The 24,515-nt window shown below is 44.0% G+C and overlaps 1 protein-coding gene across 1 annotated transcript in view; it reads right to left on the bottom strand.

Moving 5' to 3' along the window:
• Nucleotides 1–24,515, bottom strand: part of HERC2 (HECT and RLD domain containing E3 ubiquitin protein ligase 2) — a 247,387-nt gene that overhangs the window by 12,404 nt on the left and 210,468 nt on the right. Inside the window, exons 81-85 of the mRNA XM_040642652.1 lie at nt 24,251–24,412; nt 20,866–20,957; nt 20,506–20,645; nt 16,449–16,636; nt 15,720–15,917 (exon numbers count right to left, since the gene is read on the bottom strand). Of these exons, the coding sequence (XP_040498586.1) occupies nt 15,720–15,917; nt 16,449–16,636; nt 20,506–20,645; nt 20,866–20,957; nt 24,251–24,412 (780 nt within the window). The remainder of the gene's footprint in view (nt 1–15,719; nt 15,918–16,448; nt 16,637–20,505; nt 20,646–20,865; nt 20,958–24,250; nt 24,413–24,515) is intronic.

Here is a 24,515-nt window from a genome sequence, read left to right as displayed (position 1 = left end):
CTTCTCTTCCTACGTCTGTATCTTTGGGGTAGAACTACAGTAGTGCAATGGCTGGATCATGGGTAGCTCAATTTTAACTTTTGGGGACCTCACACTGTTTTCCAAGAGTGGCTGTACTAACATGCATTCCCACCAACCAATGCTAGGAAGGGATCCTTTCTCCGCATCCTCTCCAACAATTGATGTTTCTTGCCTTGTCTATTTTGCCATTCTACTGGCGTAGGTGGTATCTCCAGTGTGGTTTTGATTTGAGATTTCCTGATGCCTAATGATTTTGAGACTTTTTCAGTGTGTCTGTAGCCATTTGTATGTCTTCATTAGGAAAAGTGTCTGTTCGCATCTTCTGCCATTTTTTGATTTATTTGTTTCGTGTATTGAGTTTGAGAAGTTCTTTGTAGATCTTGGATACCAGTCCTTTATCTGTAGTGTCATTTGCAAATATCTTCTCCCATTCCGTGGGCTGCCTCTTAGTTTTTTTGACTGTTTCCTTGGCTGTGCAGAAGCTTTTTATCTTGATAAAGTCCCATAAGTTCATTTTATCTTATGTTTCTCTTGCCTTTGGAGATGTGTCATGAAAAAAGTTGCTTTGGCCAATGTCGTAGAGGTTGCTGCCTATGTTCTCCTCTAGAATTTTGATGGATTCCTGTCTCACATCGAGGTCTTTCATCATTTGGAGTTTATTTTTGTGTATGGTGTGAGAGAGTGGTCAAGTTTCATTCTTTTGCATGTAGCTGTCCAATTTTCCCAGCACCATTTATTGAAGAGACTGTCTTTTTCCACGGATGTTTTTCCTGCTTTATCAAAGATTAGTTGCCCAAAGAGCCGAGGGTCCATTTGTGGGTTCTCTTTTCTGTTCCATTGGTCTATGTGTCTGTTTTTGTGCCAGTACCATGCTGTCTTTGTGATCACAGCTTTGTAGTACAGCTCAAAATCCGGCAATGTGATGCCCCCAGCTTTGTCTTTCCTTTTCAACAGTTCCTTGGAGATTCGGGGCCTTTTCTGTTTCCATACAAATTTAAGGACTATTTGTTCCAGTTCTTTGAAAAATGTCCTCAGTATTTTGATCGGGATGGCATTGAAAGTGTAGATTGCTCTGGGTAGCATGGACATTTTAACTATGTTAATTCTTCCGATCCGTGAGCAGGAATTTTTCCATCTTTTATGTCTTCCTCAATGTCTTTCAAGAGTGATTTATAGTTTCTAGAATATAGGTCCTTTACGTCTCTGGTTAAGTTAATTCCAAGGTAACATGGTTTTTGGTGCTATTGTAAATGGGATGGATTCCCTAATTTCTCTTTCTTCAGTCTCATTGTTTGTGTATAGAAATGGAACTGATTTCTGAGCATTAATTTTGTATCCTGCCACATTCTGTTGCTCTATAACTTCTAATAAGTTTGGGAGTGGATTCTTTTGGGTTTTCCATATAGAGTATCATGTCATCTGCGAAGAGACATTTTGACTCTTCTTTGCCGATTTATACCTTTGATCCCTTTTTGTCGTCTGATTGCTGTTGCAAAGGACTTACAATACTATGGGAATAATAGTGGCGAGTGGGCATCTTGGCGTGTTCCAGTCTTGGGGAAAGGCTTCCAGCTTTTCCCTCTGAGTACTAATATTTGCTGTAGGCTTTTCATAGATGGCTTTATGAGATTGAGAAATGTACCTTCTATTCCTACACTCTGAAGGGTTTTTAATCAGGAAAGGATGCTGTATTTTCTCAAATGCTTTTTCTGCATCAATCGAAGGAGGATCATATGGTTCCTGAGTCTTTTCTTGTTGATATGATGTATCACGCTGATTGATTTGCGAGATTTGAACCACGCTGCATCCCGGGGATGAATCCACTTGGTCATGATGGATAATCCTTTTTAATGCACTGTTGGGTCCTATTAGCAAGGATCTTGTTGAGGATTTTGGCATCCATAGCTTCATTAGGAAATCGGTCTGTAATTCTCCTTTTGAGGGGTCTATTGCCTGGTTTGGGGATCAAGGTAATATTGGCCTCATGGGAAATGAGTTTGGTACCTTTCCTTCTGTTTCTATTTTTTGAAATAGCTTTAGGAGAAGAGGTATTATTTCTTCTTTGAATGTTTGGTAGAATTCCCCAGGAAAGGTAGTCCGCGAGCCTGGAGTTTTGTTTGGAAGGTTGTTTATCACTGACTCAATCTCTTCGTAAATAATTGGCCTGTTTAAGAAATCAATTTCTTCCTGTTTCAGTCTTGGTAGTTTATGGTTTTCCAGGAAGGCGTCCATGTCTTCCAGATTGTAGTTTATTGGCATATAGCTGTTGAAAAAGTTTCTAATGAAATCCTTCCAATTTCATTGGTGTTGGTTGCTGACCTCTCCTTTTTCATTCATAATTTTGTAATTTGGGTCCCTTTCTCTTTTCTTTTGGATAAGTCTTGCAGTGGTCTGTCAATTTTATTGATTCTCTCAAGACATCGCTTCTAGTCCTTGTTGATTTGGTCTACTGTACTTGCTGGTTTCTAATTCATTGATTTCTGCTCTTCTTGGTCAACTGCTTCCTCATTGGTGGATTAGGCCTGTCCCTCTGTTGCTGTTCCAGCTTCTTGAGGTGAGGAATATAAAAACTGCATTTTGGATATTTTTCTATTTCTTTTAGGTGAGCTTGGATGGCTATGTATTTCCCTCTTAGGACTGGCTTGCAGTATCCATGGTTTTGGACTGTTGTGTTTTCACTCTTGTTGGTCTCCATAAATTGTTTAAATTGATTTTGATTTCCCTGGTTTTGAATTCATTCCTGAGCAGGATGGTTTTGATCTCACAGTTTTTGTATTTAACTTACAAATTTTTCCTTGTGGTTGAGTTCCAATTTCAAGCGTTGTGGTCTGAGAATATGAGGATAATTTACAATCTTTTGTAGTATCGGTTGAGACCTGTTTTTGTGTCCCAGGAGAACATGGTCTGTTCTTGAAGTGTTCCTGGGCATTGCAGAATAGAATGAGTATTCTTTGGTTCTGGGGTGTAGTGTTCTATATATTCTATGAGGTCCAACTTCGTCAGTATGTCATTCAAAGCCTTTGATTCTTTGCTTAGGTTTTTGCAAAGGTGTTCTGTCTATTTCGATAGGTGGAGTGTTGGGAGTCCCCTACTATTTAATTATATTTATCTATATGTCTCTTTATTCAGGTTAAAAGTTGGCTTGTGTATCTTGCTGCTCCCCTGTTGAGGGAGCATATATATTTATAATTGTCATATCCACTTGTTGGATACATCCTTTTAAATAATATAGTGCCTTTCTGTGTCTCTAACTATAGTCTCTAGTTTAAAATCTCAATCTCATCTGATTGAGAATTGCTACTAGCTTCTTTTGAGTCCATTTGCGTGAAAGATGGTACTCCATCCCCCTTACTCTCAGTCTGAATGCATCTTTGGGTTAAATGAGTCTCTTTGTAGACAGCAAATGGATGGGTCATTTCTTTTATCAATCTGCAACTCTGTGGCGTTTAGGAGGCGTTTAAGACCATTTTACATTGACACTAGAACTGAGAGGATAGAACTTTAATGATGCCATGTTGCCAGTAAAAGTCTGTGTTTTGCTATGGTTGTGACTTTCTTGTTCATTGTATACTCTCACGGGCCTTTTACTTATAGAACCCCCCTTTATCTCCTGTAGGAGCTGGTTTTTGTGGTTAAAGGTAGTTAATGACCACAGCAATTCTGGGCGTCTTTAACCTCCATCAATTCTGAATGACAGCCTTGCTGGATAAAGGATCATGGCGGCATGTTTTTTCTCTGAAAAAGCTTTGAAAATGCCCCCAGCCCTTTCTCTCTCATTCAGGTCTGTGTAGAGGAGTCTGAGCGTGAATTCTGATGCCTTTGCCTTGGTATGTGAGAAATTTCTTTGCCCTGCCGCTTTCAGTAGTGTATCCTTGGATCCTAATATTTTTTGAAATGCACTATGACGTGGCGGTCGCGTAGGTTTGTCGGTGGTTGAGCTTGGGAGGTCCTCTCTGCCTCTTGAACCGCGAATATTTGTTTCACTCGCTAGATTAGGGAAGTTTTTTCAGCTACAATTTGTTCAAATATCTCTTCTAGACCTCTGTTTTTCTCCCACCCCCTTGGGATACCGATGATTCTGACGTTGGAGCGTTTCATTAAGTCAGTAATCTCCTGTAACCTACATTCGTGGGCGTGGATTTTTAAGTCAGCTTCTTGTGTTTCGTTTTTCTTCTACTAACCCATCCTCCAATTCACTGTACATTTCTCTGCCTCAGTGACCCTGGCCGTCAGAGCCTCTAGTTTTGATTGCATTTGGCTCATAGAATTTTAATTTCTGTCAGATTCACTCTCATTTCCGCCCTTATGGATTCTATATTCTCAGTAACATTTTCATTAATACTTTTTCAAGTCTACTCATCATCTTGACCATTGTTACTCTGGTCCATTTCTGAAGTAATTTGGTATATCCATATCCATTAGTTCTGTGGCAGAGCCACAGACTCATTGTCTTTTCTTTGCTGGGGGGGACTTCTCATTCTAATCATTCTGATGAGGAGAGGTTGCGGGGTTGTCAGAGCCCAAATTATTGACAGCCGGGACCCAGGTCGGTGCGCCCTTGTTTACTTATAAAGATCTCTTAGGGATGGCAAGAACTCTTCTTTAAAGATTTGATTTATTTGTGTGGCGAGCCAACCAGCGAGAGAGGGAACCCAAGCAGGGGGAGTGGGAGAGGAAGAAGCAGGCTCCAGCGGAGGACCGATGAGGTTTCCTTTCGAACGCCCGGGATCACGCCCTAAGCCGAAGACAGGCGCTCAATGACTCTTGGCGGTTGTGTGGGCTTTGTGATTTTTAGGCACGCGCTGCGATACTGGGGAGAGGGGCCTGCGCGCCGATAGTCCAGGCAACCCTGTTTGGTAGAGTCTCCATGTCCCCTGCCGAGGGGATGGGGATGGGCACTCCCTGAGCCGGTATTTCCAGGCTTTTGTTCTCTAGCGGCTTTCCCTGGCGGTTTGCTGTTGTGCCTCTTTACGAGAGTCAGAGCAGCAGTGGCGAATCTCGCCTCTGTCCTGAGAACAGAGGGATTGCGGCCGTTCTCTACTAATGTTCTGGCCACTTTAACTCTGTTACTGTTGGTGCTGCTCAACCCTGCAGCGTCGGGATGTGCGCCCCACACCCGCGTCAGCCTCACTTCCAGGGCCGCGTCTGTCCTTTGTGTTTCCTAACGCCGCCAGCCACCCCGCCCCTTTAGCAGCATCCGGATCTCGGTCTCCGTCTGAATCAGTGGCGCACCGGGTCCGGTGGTCGCGAGATGCCTGGTAAAGCGCTCCCGGCTCACGGTCTCATTCTTGCTGTTTTGGTACCAGTCTGCTGTTTCGCGGGTGCGGTCTGCGGGCCGCCGCTCCCCGTGCAAAAATTGGCTACCGCTTCCCGCGCCCGAGCAGCGGCGGCTCCCTACCTTCCGTTTATCTTCCGGTATCTGTGCGCCATTTTCACGGCTCCCGCTTCGTACCTCAATACTCAGCACTGGAGATGTTCATTTGTAGAGATCAGATGCATCTTCCTACGTCTCAGGCTGATTCGTGGTTATTCCAGGCTGGTCTGGTACCTATCCAGCTTGACTCAGGGGACCGGCTGAAAAGGGTCCCCTCTCCTCTGCCATCTTAACTCCAATCGAGAAATTCTATTAGCTTTCAAAACATTCCATCATCTGACCCTTCTGATTCTCAACTAATTTGTCTTTTGTTTTGCAAAGATTTGATTTCAGTTCATGCTGGGCCTGCTTCCCTATCTCAATAAAATTATTACTTTCGACTTTTGGAATATTACTCTAATCATCAAGAAGGGTAAATACTTACCATTTTGCATGAACATAGATGGAACTGGAGGGTATTATGCTAAGTGAAATGAGTCAGGCAGAGAAAGACAATTATCATATGATTTCACTCATATGTGGAACATAGAAATAGCACAGAGGACCACAGGAGAAGGAGGAAAACTGAATGGGAAGAAATCAGAGAGGGAGACAAACCATGATACACTCTTTGGATTCACGGGAAACAAACTGAGGGTTGCAGAAGAGAGGGAGGAGTGGGGGATGGGGTGTGGGTGATGGGTTTAAAAGGAGGCACCTGGTTGTGATGAGCACTGGGTATGTATGCAACTAATGAATTATTGAACACTACATCAAATCTGGGTACTATATGGTGGCTAATTGAACTTAATAAAAAAAAAAAGAATATTTGACTTTTGAAAAGTATTTAAAAGTAATACTGTGACATGATTTATCTATGGGTAATAATATTTCCTATAGCAGATTCTAAATTTTGTCCATCTGTGTCATGTGTTTTTGGCAGCTTGTTTGGCTCAACTATGGTCCGAGATCGCCAACATGGTCCTGTGGTAGGGATTGAACCGGGATTCAGGTAACACGTGGGAAATTGTTTAGTCTGACACTCCTCAGGTGGGATGGTTTTATGGTTGGGAGTCAGGACCCGCCCTTAGCTTTGTGAGGGAAGAGAGGAAGCTTTAGGGAGCAAGTTGTCACCTGTCTGTGATGTCTTGCTTGTGGTGCTGAGGCTTCCAGGTGGGAAAGCAAATTGTTTTCTTTGTAACAGAAGTAAGAAGAACTTATTTCAGATAATCAGAAAGGATGCACTACAGATAAGCAAAGAGGAAAAGTAAAAATGACCGTGTTTCCACTACATAGTGATAACTGCTGCTGACATTTACAGGGTATATTTTGCATCTATTTGTCATAATTGGAACTGGATGCCTCTCTTTGCACAGTTGTACTTTTGTACATTGTAGCATCTCCTTGCCCTACAGTGGGACTGTGAGTTATTTTTGCTGACCACCTACCCCATGTTCTCTTAGTTTCTCTGTCAGATTTTTCTGCAGGGGCTGGAAAGGCTGTGCCCTTTTCTGGGATAGCAGCAGGGCTTCTTGGCGATCCCAACGCTACAAATGTGTCTTCAGTTGCCTCCTTGTGTTGGGTTCTGGGAAGCAGGGAGCGGTGAGAGGCCCTCCACGCATCAGATTTTATGTGGGGACAATTCCCATTCACATCCAGCCTCACCCTTTCATGGCTCTGATAGCTTTCTTTGCCTACTTAATAGACCAGAATCACTAATACTGTTCTCTAGTAATTGGAGAAATGAAAAGTAGGCCATCTCTGAATTAATACTGCTGCCAAGTGTAGATAAGCTTACTTAGTTTAAAAGAATTAACTAAAAACTAGAGAACTCCAGCATTGATGATGGTATTATGTGCACTTGACATTTAACATGCAAATGAAAGCGGCCCCACCTCTTGGAACAGAAACAGAGAGTTACAAAGAACAAATTCTTTGTTCCTTTAGCAATAACACATGATTTTTACCCTATATGTTGGTTTGCATGACTTCAAGGCATTTCTCCAGAGGTTTGTTCTTGGGTTTGGTTTAAAACACAAATATTTATCATTTATGTGAATTTGTTTCTGCATTGATACTGATGGAAATGCCCCATACCACAACAGTGAACTTGTTAATGCTAAACTGTTATAAATAGCCCTTTCTCCAAAAATAACCATGGGCTGTTTATTGGTTTACTTTAAAAAAGAGTTTTATTTCCCCACCTTGGAGATGTTTGGTTTCTTGTTTCTGTATGTTACTAGGTCTTAAACACTGAAGTTTGTAAGTGAGGAAAGCTCAGCTAACACAGATGGTTGGGCATTCCTAGATCATATGCCTGCCCCAGCCACACACAGAGGTGCTTGGGGCCATGACTGATCTGGCGTGGTAAAATCTGAGGCTTTTGGCCTCATTGAGCCTTGGTGACCTGGAACCTAGGTTAGGCATGCCTTTTCTTTCTCTTATCTCAGATTTTGCATTCATCATGTTTGGATACCTCTTTTTTCCTTCCTTGTCTTTATGTTACAGCACAGTGCCTTATGTTATGAAAATGTTCATTACATGTTTTTGAAAAATAGAATGGATAAAGGACAAAATTCATATTAGCATTTTAAAATGCACATGAGCGTGTTCAGTGCAGCATGCATGGTGCTCAGTACACCTAGTGGCCACCAGAGTTGAGTCCTCTTCAGTTCAGATTTCATACAAAGCTTCTTCCACAAGCCAGAAAGATCTTCCACAAAAAGATGGACATACAATTGTTTTTGGTCAAAAATAGAGTAGGGGTGAGAGTGGGAGATATTCCACTCATCTTGAGTTGCGCTCAAGATACCGGATTGACCCAGAAGGTGGTGTCCAGCCGTCCTGTGGCAGCCACAGGTTGCTGCTGGCATCAGCTTCTCCCATAGATAGATATCTCCCACAGATATTCTCATACTGTCTGTGCAAAGTGTTCTAGAGACACTAAAACATAGGCATGTTCCTGGAGGGTTTTTTCTTTGTTTATTTGAATATGATTTAGTTTTATAACAAAATCACGAAAATCAGTGTACATAAAAATGGTACTTTAAAATGTATTGCCGAATTAATGAGCATGCTCCTTCCTGAAAATTTGGAAAATTCAGATTAAGGCAATTAAAATGACTTTATATTCTACTGTCAGAAGTAGCCACCTTGGGTACATAGAGTGCCTGTCCTTGCAGAGTCATAGCTGTGTTTCTGTAGCCATTTCCTTCAGAGAGGCCAAAAACATCCAGTCTCTGTTAACTGGTATTATAAATGGAGGTGATGTGAAGCTGGGTCTGCATCTTGTTTCTCATGGATGGACATCCCTCTTCCTTTCTGTAGCTCAGTTTCCTCCAGGGATATTGGGTACCTTGAAGAACTGCCATGAGGTTTAAATGAAATTGGTTGTGAATTTACACAGTCAAATATGTGGCACAAAAAGGAGCATTTCATTCCATAGGAAAGATATTATCATTATTGTGTCATTATTTTGTAAGTCTTGTTTATATGATTATTTGTGTGTGAAAATTAGCTATTTAAACTCACCCTAGAACTTACTAAGAAGTTAAAATTGTGAGGATTGAGCTGGAGGAGGCAACAGAAAGTGCATTTTCATCAACATTTTTTCTAAACTTTTCATTTTTGCCATTATTTTAGACTGAGCTTCTCAGGTGATTCTGAAGCACTGTGTAGCCTACAAAACTGCAGGGTTACTGAGTTCACACCAGGTGAGGGCCTTGTAGGGCTCTTGGTCTGATCTGTCTGAAAATCTTGGCTTAGGGTGAGAAATATAGGTATTGTACTTGGGGGAGATGCAGTGACCCCAGGGTTGAGTAGGATACATGCAGATGAGTAAGGGACAGGAGGAAGGTTCTTTTCTGGCTGAGTGGTGCCTCCAGGTTTGGTCTCAGCCATTTACAGTTCGAAATCGAGTCCTGATAGTCTGCTAAGGAGGAGCTGCTTTTGAGTTCTGGCATCTTATTCATGGAGACCAGGCAGTGTGCTGAAGTGATTGGCTATGGTTAAAAGTTATGAAGTGAGGATGAATCATATTGTAGTTACTTACCACATGGGCTGCCACCACCCTGTGTGGGTGTCCCAACCAAGGTCTGTGATTTCTTGAGGGAATGTTTACTTAGACACCATGGTCCTAAGGGTGCTTGTGCTGTGGCAACATGCTGCATGCATTGGGTGGGCAGGCCGTGCCGCATGATTCATAGCAGAGCTTCCATTAGCACAGCTGTCCAGCGGGCATCCACAATGTGTAAGGCTGGGGAGGTAAACATGTGGTGTCAGTGAGGGGAAAGGAGTGTGAGACCGGTCTTTGAGAAAGGGTTCTCAGAGGCTTGTATGCAGGAAGTAAGGGACGTAAAGTCCCTCAAGGGAGGAGGAGGAGCAGTCATAGAGAAATAAGGCTTAGTCACAGAGCTCTTCAGCCTTGTACAGATGTTTTCTGTGGGTTTTGCTCTCTCTTTTGTTGGGTGATTGCAGCAGCATCTGAATGTTACTGTTTGTGGGCTCCACTCGTGACAGCTCTTTAGATCCAGCAGCAGAGGTACTTTGGCTGGACTTCTACACGACCAGGGCAGAGGAGTAAAGGGTAACAAAAGGGCAACATCTTGTTGCCACAGATATTCAGGACAGTTAGCTGTGGAAGATAGTAGCTGCTATTGCTTATTTACTGCTGTGGTTGTTTCATATTTATTTCTTTTCTCCTCTCTAGGTCAAGTTTCAAGAGGTAGGAGGCCTAGCAGGCCTGATGGGATCAAATCTGTCTTTGGGCAGATGTATTGCTAAGATGAGCTCGTTTAGTCCCGACAGAAAAGCCTCCTCCTTCCCACACCGCGTCTGGAAAGTCAAGTTTGTGGGTGAGAACTGCATGCACTGGGCCTGTGATCCTGAGGGTTGGCAGTCTGAGCACAGACAGTAGTGCAGTCGTACAGGAGAGCTGAGGAAGTCCATCTAGCTGCACCCTGCAGACTTTCCCTGGCATGGCTGTGAGTTGCTGACTCTCCTTTCCCTCAAAGGAATCTGTGGATGACTGTGGTGGTGGCTACAGTGAGTCCACATGGGGATCTGTGAAGAACTGCAGAATGGACTCACCCACACACTTCTGATCGTGACACCCAATGGAGGAGAAGATGAGTCAGGCCCAACCGCGACTGCTACCTGTTCAGCCCGCTGCCCCGCGCCTGTGCACACCAACACATGTTCCGCTTTCTGGGTGGGCCTTCTCCCACTTAAGGGCATGATGCCTCATTTAGGTGGCTGTGTGTTGCCCCAGTTACTTGATGTCTACTCTGTCTTGGGAATGACAAACATTTTGAGTATTTGGTTTTTAGCATTTTCAGTGCGCAGGTGCAGGGACATGCAGAGCCCAACCGTCAGTGAGTGGCAGGGTGCTAAGGGCCAGAAAGTGTTTGGCACACGGAAGATCTGAAATACCATATTTCTGCAGGGTAAATGTATCTGAAGCTTGGGATCCAGATCTGAGGGTTTTGGTAGTTGAATTGATCCCCTCCCTCCTATTCCATTAAGTATCTGTGCTGAGGGCTCCTGTTACCTCTCAGGTACTCTACCTACCTTCCTTGAGAAACTCTGTCCGTTTGTTTTGTCATCAAAGGAATGGAGATTAGCCTCTGTGTGGCTTATACCTATTGGTAGAAAAGAGAAAGTTGTGGTGATAACACATATACAGAAACTAGGCCCACTTAGGAACAAAGGAAACAATGAATTTAGACTAGGACAAAATGTTTTAAGGAGTGGACCTGTCTCCATGAATTTAGGTAGCATGGTATTGGTTTAGAAGGCACTGAAGGCCCAGTGTAGAGCTATTCTGTGGTGTTGCTGATTGAACTATATGTTTTATATTTGATTTCAAGTATCTCCTGTTACTTGTGCCTTGAATGAGCAGGTGTGTTACTGGGCATCGCCATCCGGACTGGGAGTCCCCTGAGCCTCAATCTGGCTGAGCCTGTCTGGGAAGCAGCTGGCTGGGATAGGCTTCACCATTGCAGATCTCAGTGAGGTAACCACCAGGAAGGCGGGGGTGAGAGCACCTAGTGGCCCACCCTGGTACAGAGTGTGGGGCGCCCCTGACTGCGAGAACTACCTTCTAGTAGAAAAAGGTCTGTGGATGTTAGGCCAGTTTTTCTTCTAGAGCGATAGACCATCTATTTTTGTGGTGCTTTTTGCAACTTGAAATCTTGTCAGATAAGAAAGTTCACCAATTTTCCTGTGAAGGCAGAACTTGTGAGTGGCTGGGTAAGGCGGCTTTGGCTTTTTAAGGTGGGGGCGTGACTGGCTGACCACAGCCAGCATCTTCCCTGTGGCCATACTTCCCTTGGTACACCATGACTGTAGGGGCGGGATCCATCTCCAACCAGTGGCTGTTGCTCTCTTTGTGGTTAATTTTAAGGACTTCCTTGAATGACAAGCTCTTTCCTCAGGTCCCTGGGTGAAGTACTTTCTCACTGCTGGTCTCTTTTTATTTCTCGGCATGTATAATGCACCAGCAGCCTTGAGGAATTGTGCCCAGTGCAGACTGAAGCCCCCTCATGGCTGAACACCTCAGGTGTGAACTGAGTGAAGTGTAGTAGAGACCCTGACTTATCATGTGGGCTCCTTTTTCCTTAAAAAGGTTGATGAAGATTTTATCCCTGGGCTCATGGCAGGCCATATGCACCCCAATGTTCATAGCAGCATTGTCCACAATAGCTAAGTCGTGGAAGGAGCCGAGATGCCCTTCAACAGATGACTGGATTAAGAAGTTGTGGTCCATATATACAATGGAATATTACTCAGCTATCAGAAGAAACGAGTTCTCAACATTTGCTGCAACATGGACGGCACTGGAGGAGATAATGCTAAGTGAAATAAGTCAAGCAGAGAAAGACAACTATCATATGATTTCTCTCATCTATGGAATATAACAACTAGGATGATCGGTAGGGGAAGAAAGGGATAAAGAAAGGGGGGTAATCAGAAGGGGGAATGAAACATGAGAGACTATGGACTATGAGAAACAAACTGAGGTCCTCAGAGGGGAGGGGGGTGGGGGAATGGGATAGACGGGTGACGGGTAGTAAGGAGAGCACGTATTGCATGGTGCGCTGGGTGTTATACTGAACTAATGAATCATCAAACTTTACATTGGTAACCGGGGATGTACTGTATGGTGACTAACATAATATAATAAAAAATCATTAAAGAAAAAAAAAAAAGAAAGCTAATAGAATTTAGAGATCACATGAAAGACTACTTTTCTTTAGTCAATTGAACATGATGTTATTTTTGATGTTAGCGAATATTGGCTTTTAACATCAATCAGATATGCTCAGCCTTAATTAAAATTTTATTCAAATTTTAAAATAATATATATTCCAAAAAGTCAAATTTTCGTGACTACAAACTCTCTTTTTTTAATTATGAGGTGGTGTCGGGGGCACAGCCTGGAACACATGTACAAACCTATGTAGAGGCCCACCTGTGCCATCTGCCCACCATCTGGAGGCAAGAGGAGTCCATCACCCTCTGCGGACAGAGTGCGGAGGGCCAGACACTGGCACATGTCTGCTCTGACTTAGGACTCACGCCAGGCCCAGAGGATCGACTAGAAAACCAAGGGCTCCCAGACAAAGCACAAGTCCACGAGTGGCAGGACTGACATTAAACACTATGCTTTAGTGTCACAGTCCTGACAAAACCACAAAACAGCAGCAGGGCCAGGGAGTCCTGTAGGTCAAGCCAGGCTTGGGGTGAGGATGCGGAGACCAATGAAGGAGGGAACATACAGGATACCCAGTGCAAGACAGCAAGAAAAGAGAGTGGGGCCCAACGTCACCCAGGTAGAGGCAGGCCTGCCATGCTTATATGGACTAGGGCAGTGGCAGCAGCAGTGAGGACGGGCATAGGGAAGGAGACTCAAGAGATTCAAAGGAGGTAGGATCAGTGGGAGTCCCAGGTCTCTGCCAAGTGGATGACCCAGCCCTTGTCCAGAGACAGGGTGGCTGGGGGAGTACAAGGTACCTGCAACAGGGTCTAGGTCCCTCTCCCAGATCAGAACTCCAACCTCTGAAAGCAGGAAGGGCAAGAGCCCTAAGCAGCCAAAGGTGGCGGCTTCAGAAGTAGAGAAGCAAGTGAGGGTGTCAGAGAGACAACCAGCCCACGGAGGCAAACCCATCACAACACACAGGGGCTCACAGAGGAGCTCACCACGCACCCTTGTATAACACCTACCAGCTACTTTTGCCCTCCACCCTGCCTAACCTCTGCTTTACTAACTGCTCAGCCCAGAACCAAGGGCAGTTCCTCCTCCACAGGAACATGCATTTCTCTTCTCTGAATGGCCTTACCCAGCCTGGCTCTCCTATGGTGCTCTCTCACTTCTGTGCTCTGAAAGGCATCCTGGTAATAACTCTCCACGGTCACAAACAACACCCATTCCCCAAATTTTCCAGCACATATGATCCTTTCCTACCCAGGACCAGAACAGAGGTGGATTACTCATTCCTGCCACTGAGGGTGCCTGCTGGACTCCCTCGGCACTCCTGCTGTCCTGACCCTGTGCTCACAGCCTGCAGAACACTCATGCAGTCCATGTGGAACACCTCCTGCCTCTCACTTGGTTTTCTCCCTATGAGGGAAGGCTTTTTCCCCTAGCTATCTATTATCACCTCTACTCCGACGGATTAAAAAATGGTAAAAGGGATCAAATTTCCTACTTTTTATTATTAAAAAATGGTTGAAGTTAAGCTTCATACCAATGTTACCAACACACAACATTTTCTTGTTCCCCACCATCAGAGAAATGTTACCATTACCACAATCCTTATCAATGTCCACTTGTCTCTAAGCCACACGTGAAAATAAAATGTGTGGAGATGCCTGGGTGGCTCAGTCGGTTAAGCGTCTGCCTTTGACTCAAGTCATGATCTCAGGGTCCTGGGATCAAGTCCCACATCAGGCTCCCTGCTCACTGGGGAGCCTGCTTCTCCCCCTGCTTGTGCTCTCTCTCTGACAAATAAATAAAATCTTTAAAAAGAAAAGAAAATGTGTGTACCAGTCCCCTTCAGCTAAGTGCAAACAAAGCCAATCCTGAGGGAAAAAAAAAATTTGCTTGGACGGGACTCCAAAACATCTAGATTTTATTATCATTTAAGAAAAAAAAAACCCATATGGGGCGCCTGGGTCTCAGTTGGTTGAACGTCTGACGCTTGGTTTCAGCTCAGGTCACAATTTCATGGGTCATGGAAACGAGCCCTACATCGGGCTCCATGCTCAGCAGGGAGTCTCTCCCTCTGACTCTTCCCCACTTACATGTGTGGGCATGCTCTCTCTAATAAATAAACAAATCTTAAAAAAAAAATAAAATAAAAATTAGAGGTGGCTGAGTGGCTCAGTCTGTTAAGTGTCTGCCTTCAGCTCAGGTCATGATCCCAAGGTCTTGGGATCGAGTCCTGCATCGGGTTCCCTGCTCAGCAGGGAGCCTGCTTCTCCTTCTCCCTCTTACCCCTACTTGTGCTCTCTGTCAAATAAATAAAAATCTTTTTTAAAAATTTTTTTAAATTAAATTAAATTAAAATTTTAAAAGACCATCATCTTTGATAACAAAATAGGCCACAAAATAGGTCTCAGAATCACAGACTCTTTAGAATTAGCAGTCCTCAAATCTGACCTCTATGCTTTTTTTTGGCAAATATTTCCCCTATCACACATGGTTCTTTTAGAACATCCTGTCAACCTGCTTGCCAGAAACTTAACTCCTGAATCAAGCATCCTATTTCTAGAAAGCTCAAATTATTACAAACATTGATGGGTCAAAATCTGTCTGGTGATTTTTATGTGCCCTCATTCATGATTCTATTCACAGCCTGTTAAAATACCGTTTGACGAGGAATCTCTACATATCCTGGCTCTGAACTTTCATCTAAGTCATCTAGAGTATCTGGCGCCCTCTGCTGGACATCCCTGAGGAAGAAATCAGGTCATTTTTCCTTCCTGCTGCCGGTGGGGATTTGGTATAATGCCTCAAGGTTAGCCAAGCAGAGAACATTGCCAAGAAGGCTTAGTTTTGCAAACCACCCCACCCTTTGGGGAGGTGGGAAGCAGAGATTACAACGGGAAAATGCCGCACCACACTATTAATTTTTAATGTAAGCTCTAACAGAGAAGACATTTTTGTCTGTTTTTCATTGATGCATTCTGAGCACCCAGAACAGAGCCTGGCATATAGCAGAAGTTCAATGAACATCTGCTGAATAAGCTGTATTCTCTACATTCCCAGTTTGGGAATTTTTGTTCGATTAAAGTTTACTGAAAATACCAGTTTTGCCTACAGCAAAGATTGCTACAAGAGTACCTTTCCCTGGGATATCAGAATTCCTCGCAGAGTGTCAAACCCCACAGAAGGCCCGAGTCCAGTCTCATCAAGAGAGCCCTCCAGGTCAAACATGGGGATACAGGGGCAGAAGAGCTCTGAGATGTGATGTAGCAGAAGCAGCCGATTCCGTAGTGCTATTATGGGGATTTCCTGCAAGTGATTGTATTCCATGGGAACCTGAAACATTGAGACTGCGTTAAGTCAACTTAGGTGTCAAATGCACAGGTAAGCTGTAGTTTACAGATAAACTGTGAAAATATTTTTTTCAAAAACAGAGAAGCACTGTGACTTCTGACTCTGGTACGAATAACCTCATTGTTTTTAGAATAATATTCTGGCCAGCTTGACTGCTTGAGTCAAGTAATGTAAACCAAGGAAAATACTAAAAAAAATTAGTCTACAGAAATATATTTACCAAGGAATATGTGCAGCTTGTACTATCAGAAGGGTTTTATATAGTTTATGATAGATTTAGAATGACAGGTGACACACTGATATATATAGAATGTTGGTTAACGTGAATTTTAAGGTTCTTAAAAGTACTGTTTTTCACATTATGATCCTGAACTATTTTCAGTGGAACACCTCTATAGATATACAATGGAAAATGAAGTGTGAGTGTGGCATACATCCATAATTCAATACACAGATAGTAACTCTGTCACTATTTGTACACCTCCTAGCCCACCTGGCCCAATCAGTACTGACCTGTGCAGGAAGCTTCCCAGCACTGGCAGGCTTGCTGGTTGACCAGGCAAGGGTATGTGCTGAGCCGCAGGCCACGCGGTTGACCTTTTTACCCTGAAGGGCGGCTACCAATCGAGGCCTCTGGATGGCATTTGTAGTTCCATCTCCCAGTTGTCCCTCATCATTGTCGCCCCATGTATAAACTTCTCCTAAATGAAGTGAATTTAGAACAAGAATTTGTATACTAGGACTAATGAATGCGCAACCACCAACATCTTCCCATCACAATCATACTCCTTTCAATGGGTGTTGGTGGTCAACTGTCTGAATATCAACTTCATGTGTGATCTACATATCTCTAAGCACAGCATCCAAAGAGATAGGATGCTTCTCAGAACTCAACAGTCCCTGCCAACCAACATGCCTTTTCTAGTAAGAGGCATAAGATTCTGGTCTTAAAATAGCATTTGTTCACAGGACTAAGCACATAACTGCAGCAGTTCTTAATCAGAACAAGTAACAGTAAAACAGATGGTAAAATTCTTAATTGCCCAAATTAATTTTTTATGTTAAATGGAGAGGAAAAAATCAGTTTTTAAAAAAACACCACCCCTGTTTTTAAAAGAAACACAGTTCTTCCTAGAGTTATTCATAACCTAAACATGAGATTCATCATTGATGAGAATCATATTTTTATACTGTACCATGTGAAATCCTAACCATGAACCACCACCAGAAAACTGTTCTAAGGGAAGATCACTCAGTGACTAAAACAGAAATGAGGTTAGTTGCCATATCCACAAAGACTCCTCAGGGAGCCATGCAGCCACAAGCAGCTCTCTATAAAGTGTGATGCCTACATGATCAAGGGCAGTGTGCTTGAGTCCTGCCCCTTCCCATTAGTCCTAAAGCCACTGGGTGGGCGTCACAGCACAAGTAAGGGGAAGAGGACTTCTCTGCAGAGGTACAGCTGGATGCAGAGAATCAGAGTCCACAAATGACAAAAACTTGCATATAGGGGGTGTCCCAGTGTGGGGAATTGGCCCAAGCAGAGAGACCAGTACCCCATGTGTGGGGGTGGCCCAGAGTGGGCAGTCACAGCCTGAGACAGGTGAGGAATCATTCAGGGGAGAGGGCAAAGGCAAAGATGATGGGACACTGGTCACACGCAGGCATAGTGACTGAATCACTGCACTAGGGATAATGAAATCCAGGATTCTCACCAAAAGAGAAAGGAGTTATAAGTATGGCAAGAGAGAAAACTAGAATGAACCCTGTGGTACAGAACTGGAACCTGTGGTCCTGGTGTAAATGTGTGGTATTCAATATACATACATAGATACAAAACAACATGGATACAAATCTGTATATTATTTACACATGTATTCCATGGTTCTGTCCACTCAGAAGGCCTGGGAGCAGTGACATCCCAAAAGTAATGAGCACATCTATTGACCTGATCTGAATTCTAAACATCATTCTCCTCTAAAGACACCAGGACTCCTTAGGGAAATGGCCAATGCTAGGCATGGGCCATGGGGAGTCAAGAAGAGGATAGGGTGTCTATTAGGCCAGAAAGCAAGGAAGTATTCAGTGAATGATGGGCACACACCAGCAAATAAAGCAAGCCTACTAGGGCCAATTTGAGCATCAAAATTAGTAACAGTAACAGATTATATATAATCCATTGAATAAACTGGGAAACCATGAGTCCCACACAGGTGTAAATGAAAAAAATAATTAAACATTTGATGAGAATAAAATATTCAATGAGAAAAGGGATATTTAAATAGTTTCAAATACCCTCCCAAATACTTATTAGTTACAAAAGATGTTCACAGTGGAAAAGCCTGGCAGCCATCACCTTAATCGAGTGATTGAAGTTAACACCACTGATAATGAGACAAAAGAGAAACTGCGTGTCACCTGATGAATTAAGAATGAATTAAGAACACAGCATGAATTAAGATCAAAGATGAGCAACTTGAATCTACTGAGGAGATTCAGACAAACTCAAACTGAGGGATGTTCTACAAAATAACAAGTGTCTAATATTCAAAAATGTCACAGTCCAAAAGACTCAGGAAGACTGAAGAAGTGTCAAAGAATGATGCTCACAGTCACCTGAGGATTGTCTCAGAGCAGAGACAAGAACCTGTTTCAGCTAAATATAACCTGTGTTGTAGCATAAATGGGCGTACATTTATCGGTGTAGTAATAACCAGTGTGAATTTCCCAAATGCACAGCCCTGTTGGGATTGTTTAGTAGTGTCCCTGTTTGTAGGAAATAAACACTCAAATGTTCAGGATGATGGGCAGTACCTGACTCTCACATGGATCAAAAAGAAGGTCTTTCTACTACACTTCCAACTGTTCTCTAAGTGTGTGATTTGCTTCAAAAATTTAAAGAATGAAAATGAAGCAAATAAAAAATGTGTTCTAAGTTCTTGATTAAGAACTACAGGGGCGCCTGGGTGGTGTGAGGGGCGCCTGGGTGGCACAGTGGTTAAGCGTCTGCCTTTGGCTCAGCGCGTGATCCCGGCGTTGTGGGATCGGGCCCCACATCAGGCTCCTCCGCTATGAGCCTGCTTCTTCCTCTCCCACTCCCCCTGCTTGTGTTCCCTCTCTCGCTGGCTGTCTCTATCTCTGTCAAATAAATAAATAAAATCTTTAAAAAAAAAAAAAAAAAGAACTACAATGTCAGCCCACAATAGGCCATAAAAATTACTAATTCATATATGAAACTCTTCCATAAACGAAACAAATGAAGGGTACATATTCATAAAATTCACCAAAGGCTTTAAAAGGGAACAAAATGGGGAAATGAATGTTTTAATGAAAGATGGTACATTAGAGTTTTCTATTATTACCGTAACAAATTACCACAACTTACTGGCTTAAACAGTTCTTTCAGTTCTGTACGTCAGAAGTCTAACATGAGTCTGACTAGGCTAACGGCTAGGTATCAGCAGTCTGCATCCCTTCTGGACACTCTGGGGGAGAGAACCCATTTCCTTGCTCATTCAGGCTATTGGAATTAAGTTCTTTGGAGGACCAACGTCCTGTTTCCTTGTGGGCTGTAAGCTGACAGCTGTTCCTAGCTTCCAAAGGCCACCCACATTCCCTGGCCCCTTTCCTCCATCTTTGTAGCCAACAATGGTGGATCAAGACCTTCTCACACTTTGAAAAATCTCCCCTGCCTCTTATCTGTCATATCTCTTTGACTGACTCTTCTGCATCCTTTTCTGCTGTGAAGGGTCTGTGTAATTACACTAGCCCACCTAATTATCCAGAATAATTTCCATATTGTAATGTCAGCTGATTATCAACCTTGATTCCATCTGTACAGTCACTTCTGCCATTGTACTGGTCCCCAAGACCACCTTCAGGTTTGTGGATTCATTGGGTAAACTCCCAGGCCTCAGCATACAGTCACAGTGAAAGGGCACAAAGAAAAATGAGCAAAGGGGAAAAGCACATGGGGTGAAGTCCAGAGGAAATCAGGTACAAGCTTCCAATGACCCTATGCCAGTGGAGTTACACAGGACAAGCTTCATTCCTCTAGCAATGAGTTGTGGCAACACATGTAAAGTGTTGTCTACCAAGGAAGCTCATTAGAGACTTTGGCACCCGGGGTTTTCACTAGCGGTTTTCACATGGACACTTCTGCCTGGCACATACCCAAGTTCCAGGAAACAGGTTTCAGCAGAGATCACATTGTTCAGTTTAGGCACAGCAAGGCCTTTTGTCAATTAGAGCAGGGAGGGAGCCCTCCCAAAATTCAGGTTCCTAGAGGCCGGCTGAGGGCCACCTTGCAAGCAGCCCTTCCTAAGGACAGCAGTATCAGATGTGCTTTGTTAGCTCTTTTCTGCACAGCTGTGAAATAGAACATATTCACAAGTTTTAACACCAGGGGCTGAAGATGACAAGAGCCAGAGCCCTGCTCACCACAGAAATTCTCAGGTATGCTATAATTGCTCCCCATTCCTTAAAGCTGTTCAGGAATAAATATTTATTCCTGAACAGACCGCTTAGATTTTAAAGGCCTCTGTGTCACAACATTGGGCCTCCCACCTACCATCCTCAGTGCAGCACACACAGTGCAGGGAACCAGTGGCAATAGCAATGACTTTCTTCCCCTGCAACCCTTGGACCTGCCGAGGTCTTCTAACATGGTCATCAGATCCATGGCCCAGCCTGTGATAGTCACCTTTGCCCCTGCACAAAAGGAAATATAGAATTATGAGTGCAAGGCCCTGTCATTTACCACCCTGCCCCACCCTACTGGCTTAAGCACCATACTTCAGGACACAAATCACAGCCGGCTATAGAAGTTACGTCTCAATCTATGATATGTCAGCTATATTAACAGAAGTTATATTAACTTCACATTAGTAAGCCAGTTTTGGTGATATTAAACAAATAGAATCTTACATACCAAGTATAAACAGCACCAGATTTGGTAAGGGCAACAGAAAACTGGGATCCACATTCTACTTTAACCACTCCAAGGCCTGTAAGAGAATCAATCTGGAAGGGAAAAAGGTTCATTGAGACTGAATCAAGGTTTTTGCTGACTGCTGCAACCACACAGAGACTGAATTAAATCTAATAAGGAACTCTGAAAATCCTTACTCAGGTCAAATTTTCATACAACTTAAAATCCTACTCTACCTAACCAAGTAAGTGTTCTCAGGAGGAACAGGAATGCCTGGCTTTGAAGGCACACATGGTAACACTGTCCACGAGCCCATGCTACTGCACAACGAGACCCAGCATGTGTCACTAAAAATGGACATGTCACAGTTGAAGGTCTGTGATCACTTCCCCCCAGAATCCACTTTCCCAATTCCATTTCTCTTTCTTTGTGGTGTGGTGGCCCCATTTTCCAGTAAGCCTTATACTTCTCCTCTGCCCTCCAGCCCTCTCAGACCCCACAGGCCCACAGGAGAGGAGCAACAAGCAATGGGGAGGAGGGCTGGCCAAGAGGACCACGGCTACGGCCTTTAGACAAGCCCTATCCATCTATCCGGATTAATTAAATTAAATATGACCTTGGTCAGGCCAGTACTGGAATTCACCTCCACCCCTGAACACTTGGGGTCCAGGCCCTTCACAGCCAATACCCAGAGGGCTCACTAATCTAGTCATCACCTTTTCTCACCCAGCAAGCTATGTTCCTATTATCCATGACTGTTCTCAGACTTAAGATCTCATATTTGATTTTAAATTTAAATTAATTAAAACAATCAATTCTCTCAGTTCTCTCCTCACCTTCACCTCTGTCACAATCACATCAGTAATGACCTCCGTCCCAGCAATGTCCAACATCCTAATCCCTGAAGGTTCAAAGCCTGTGTCTAAGCTTTCCTAACCATAATAAAGTCTACAACCGACAGTTTTTTCATAAATTTGGAAACCCTAAGTAACCTGTAACATGGTTAAAATACCGTACACCTGAGAGAGAAAAGGACCAAGAGATGATAAGACTGAGGAGGAAGCCCTGAGCTTCTGGTTTTCCAGCAGTGCCCACCAAGGCACAGGGGTGCTTCCAGGCACATCTCCATCAGGCTTTGGCTGCAGGCAGCACTGGCCAACCACTCTCTGCAGTGATGGAAATGTGTTGTGTCCACAATGCCCAAATGGAAGCTGCCAGACACGTGCAGCTACTGAGCACATGAAATGCGGCCAGTGTGAGCAAGGAAGTGAATTTTAACTTTACCTACTCTTAATTGAGTTAAATTTAAAATTAAATAGCCATGTGTGGCCAACAGCTACTGTACTGGGCAGCACAGCTCTGGGAAGAAAAGCTATGCAGTTCTAGTCTAGGCTCTTGTCCCATCTGAGGGGCCTCTGGTAGAATGCTGCCCCCCAGGGCTGCCTGTGCACCATGGGGGTCTCTATTCCGCACACACAGTCCCAGATCCCTAACAAGACTGGACACCAAGCAGAGAACAGTTTCTGGTTTTCTTTCACAGCACACACCCTCCCAAATCCGCAACAAAGCACCTCAGCTAAATGGCCTGGTCATGTTCATGCACCCTGCAGGCAGCACAGCAGTCAGCACATGATCTAAACACATCGGTGAACTTAATCTCTGCCAACTGCCCATACGCAAGAGCAAGGCAGTCTCACAAAGTTACGAAATTGCTCAGAATCATGCAGGTCACATGGAGAAAAGCAATCTGACCCCCAACCCAGGCCTGTAGCCTCTTCTTTTAGCTTGTCACAAGATGTCCATTTAAATCAGCCTCTGGCTAAGCCAGATGTAACCCCTTCAGCAAGTACTGTTACATTCATAACTATACAACTCTGTAAATTGAAAAGACCATGAACAATTTGTTACCCTTTTCCTCAAAGAGGTCTACATACTACATAAAACCACAGGTCTCAGTAAATTATATAAATTTCCCAAGACAGCACAAATAGCACTTAAAATATCTCAATACCTTTGGGCCTTTCATTCACTTTTTACTCAATTACCCATTATATTTTCTGCAAAGAAGGTAAGATGAGGTTAAAATACTCCTGAGAAGCACACAGAGGGGGATGGGGCAGCGAGCCCCCATGCTCCTGGGAGGGCCCAGGGGGCTCTAAGAGCTCCAGAAAGACCTCAAACCATCCCAAGATCGTTGGGAAAGGTGCCTTTCTCCCACTGCACAGACACAAATACCTTCATGGGTACTTTACAGCCATCACTGCCTCCTCGGCCAAGCTTGCCATAGTCCCCGTCCCCCCAGGACCAGACAGTATCATCATCAGTGAGGCAGAGGGTCTGAGCATCTCCACTGCCACAGGCGACATCAACCACGCGGTGGCCCTGCAGTGCTTCCACCTTCAGAGAAAAGGAATCAAGGTTATCTGACTGCAGTAGAAAGAAAGTTTACCTAAGGAAAGTCTTTATTTTTCTTAATTTTTTAAAAAGATTTATTTATGGGCATCTGGATGGCTCAGTCGGTTAAGCATCTGCCTTCGGCTCAGGTCATGATCCCAGGGTCCTGGACCAAGTCCAGCATTGGGCTCCCTGCTCAGCAGGGAGCCTGCTTTTCCCTCTCCCACTGCCCCTGCTTGTGCTCCCTAACAAGACTGGACACCAAGCAGAGAACAGTTTCTGGTTTTCTTTCACAGCACACACCCTCCCAAATCCGCAACAAAGCACCTCAGCTAAATGGCCTGGTCATGTTCATGCACCCTGCAGGCAGCACAGCAGTCAGCACATGATCTAAACACATCGGTGAACTTAATCTCTGCCAACTGCCCATACGCAAGAGCAAGGCAGTCTCACAAAGTTACGAAATTGCTCAGAATCATGCAGGTCACATGGAGAAAAGCAATCTGACCCCCAACCCAGGCCTGTAGCCTCTTCTTTTAGCTTGTCACAAGATGTCCATTTAAATCAGCCTCTGGCTAAGCCAGATGTAACCCCTTCAGCAAGTACTGTTACATTCATAACTATACAACTCTGTAAATTGAAAAGACCATGAACAATTTGTTACCCTTTTCCTCAAAGAGGTCTACATACTACATAAAACCACAGGTCTCAGTAAATTATATAAATTTCCCAAGACAGCACAAATAGCACTTAAAATATCTCAATACCTTTGGGCCTTTCATTCACTTTTTACTCAATTACCCATTATATTTTCTGCAAAGAAGGTAAGATGAGGTTAAAATACTCCTGAGAAGCACACAGAGGGGGATGGGGCAGCGAGCCCCCATGCTCCTGGGAGGGCCCAGGGGGCTCTAAGAGCTCCAGAAAGACCTCAAACCATCCCAAGATCGTTGGGAAAGGTGCCTTTCTCCCACTGCACAGACACAAATACCTTCATGGGTACTTTACAGCCATCACTGCCTCCTCGGCCAAGCTTGCCATAGTCCCCGTCCCCCCAGGACCAGACAGTATCATCATCAGTGAGGCAGAGGGTCTGAGCATCTCCACTGCCACAGGCGACATCAACCACGCGGTGGCCCTGCAGTGCTTCCACCTTCAGAGAAAAGGAATCAAGGTTATCTGACTGCAGTAGAAAGAAAGTTTACCTAAGGAAAGTCTTTATTTTTCTTAATTTTTTAAAAAGATTTATTTATGGG

This window comes from Ursus maritimus, unplaced genomic scaffold (genome assembly GCF_017311325.1).
Source record: "Ursus maritimus isolate PB19 unplaced genomic scaffold, ASM1731132v1 scaffold_27, whole genome shotgun sequence".
NCBI lineage: Eukaryota > Metazoa > Chordata > Mammalia > Carnivora > Ursidae > Ursus > Ursus maritimus.
This window is presented reverse-complemented; position numbering and strand designations above follow the sequence as displayed.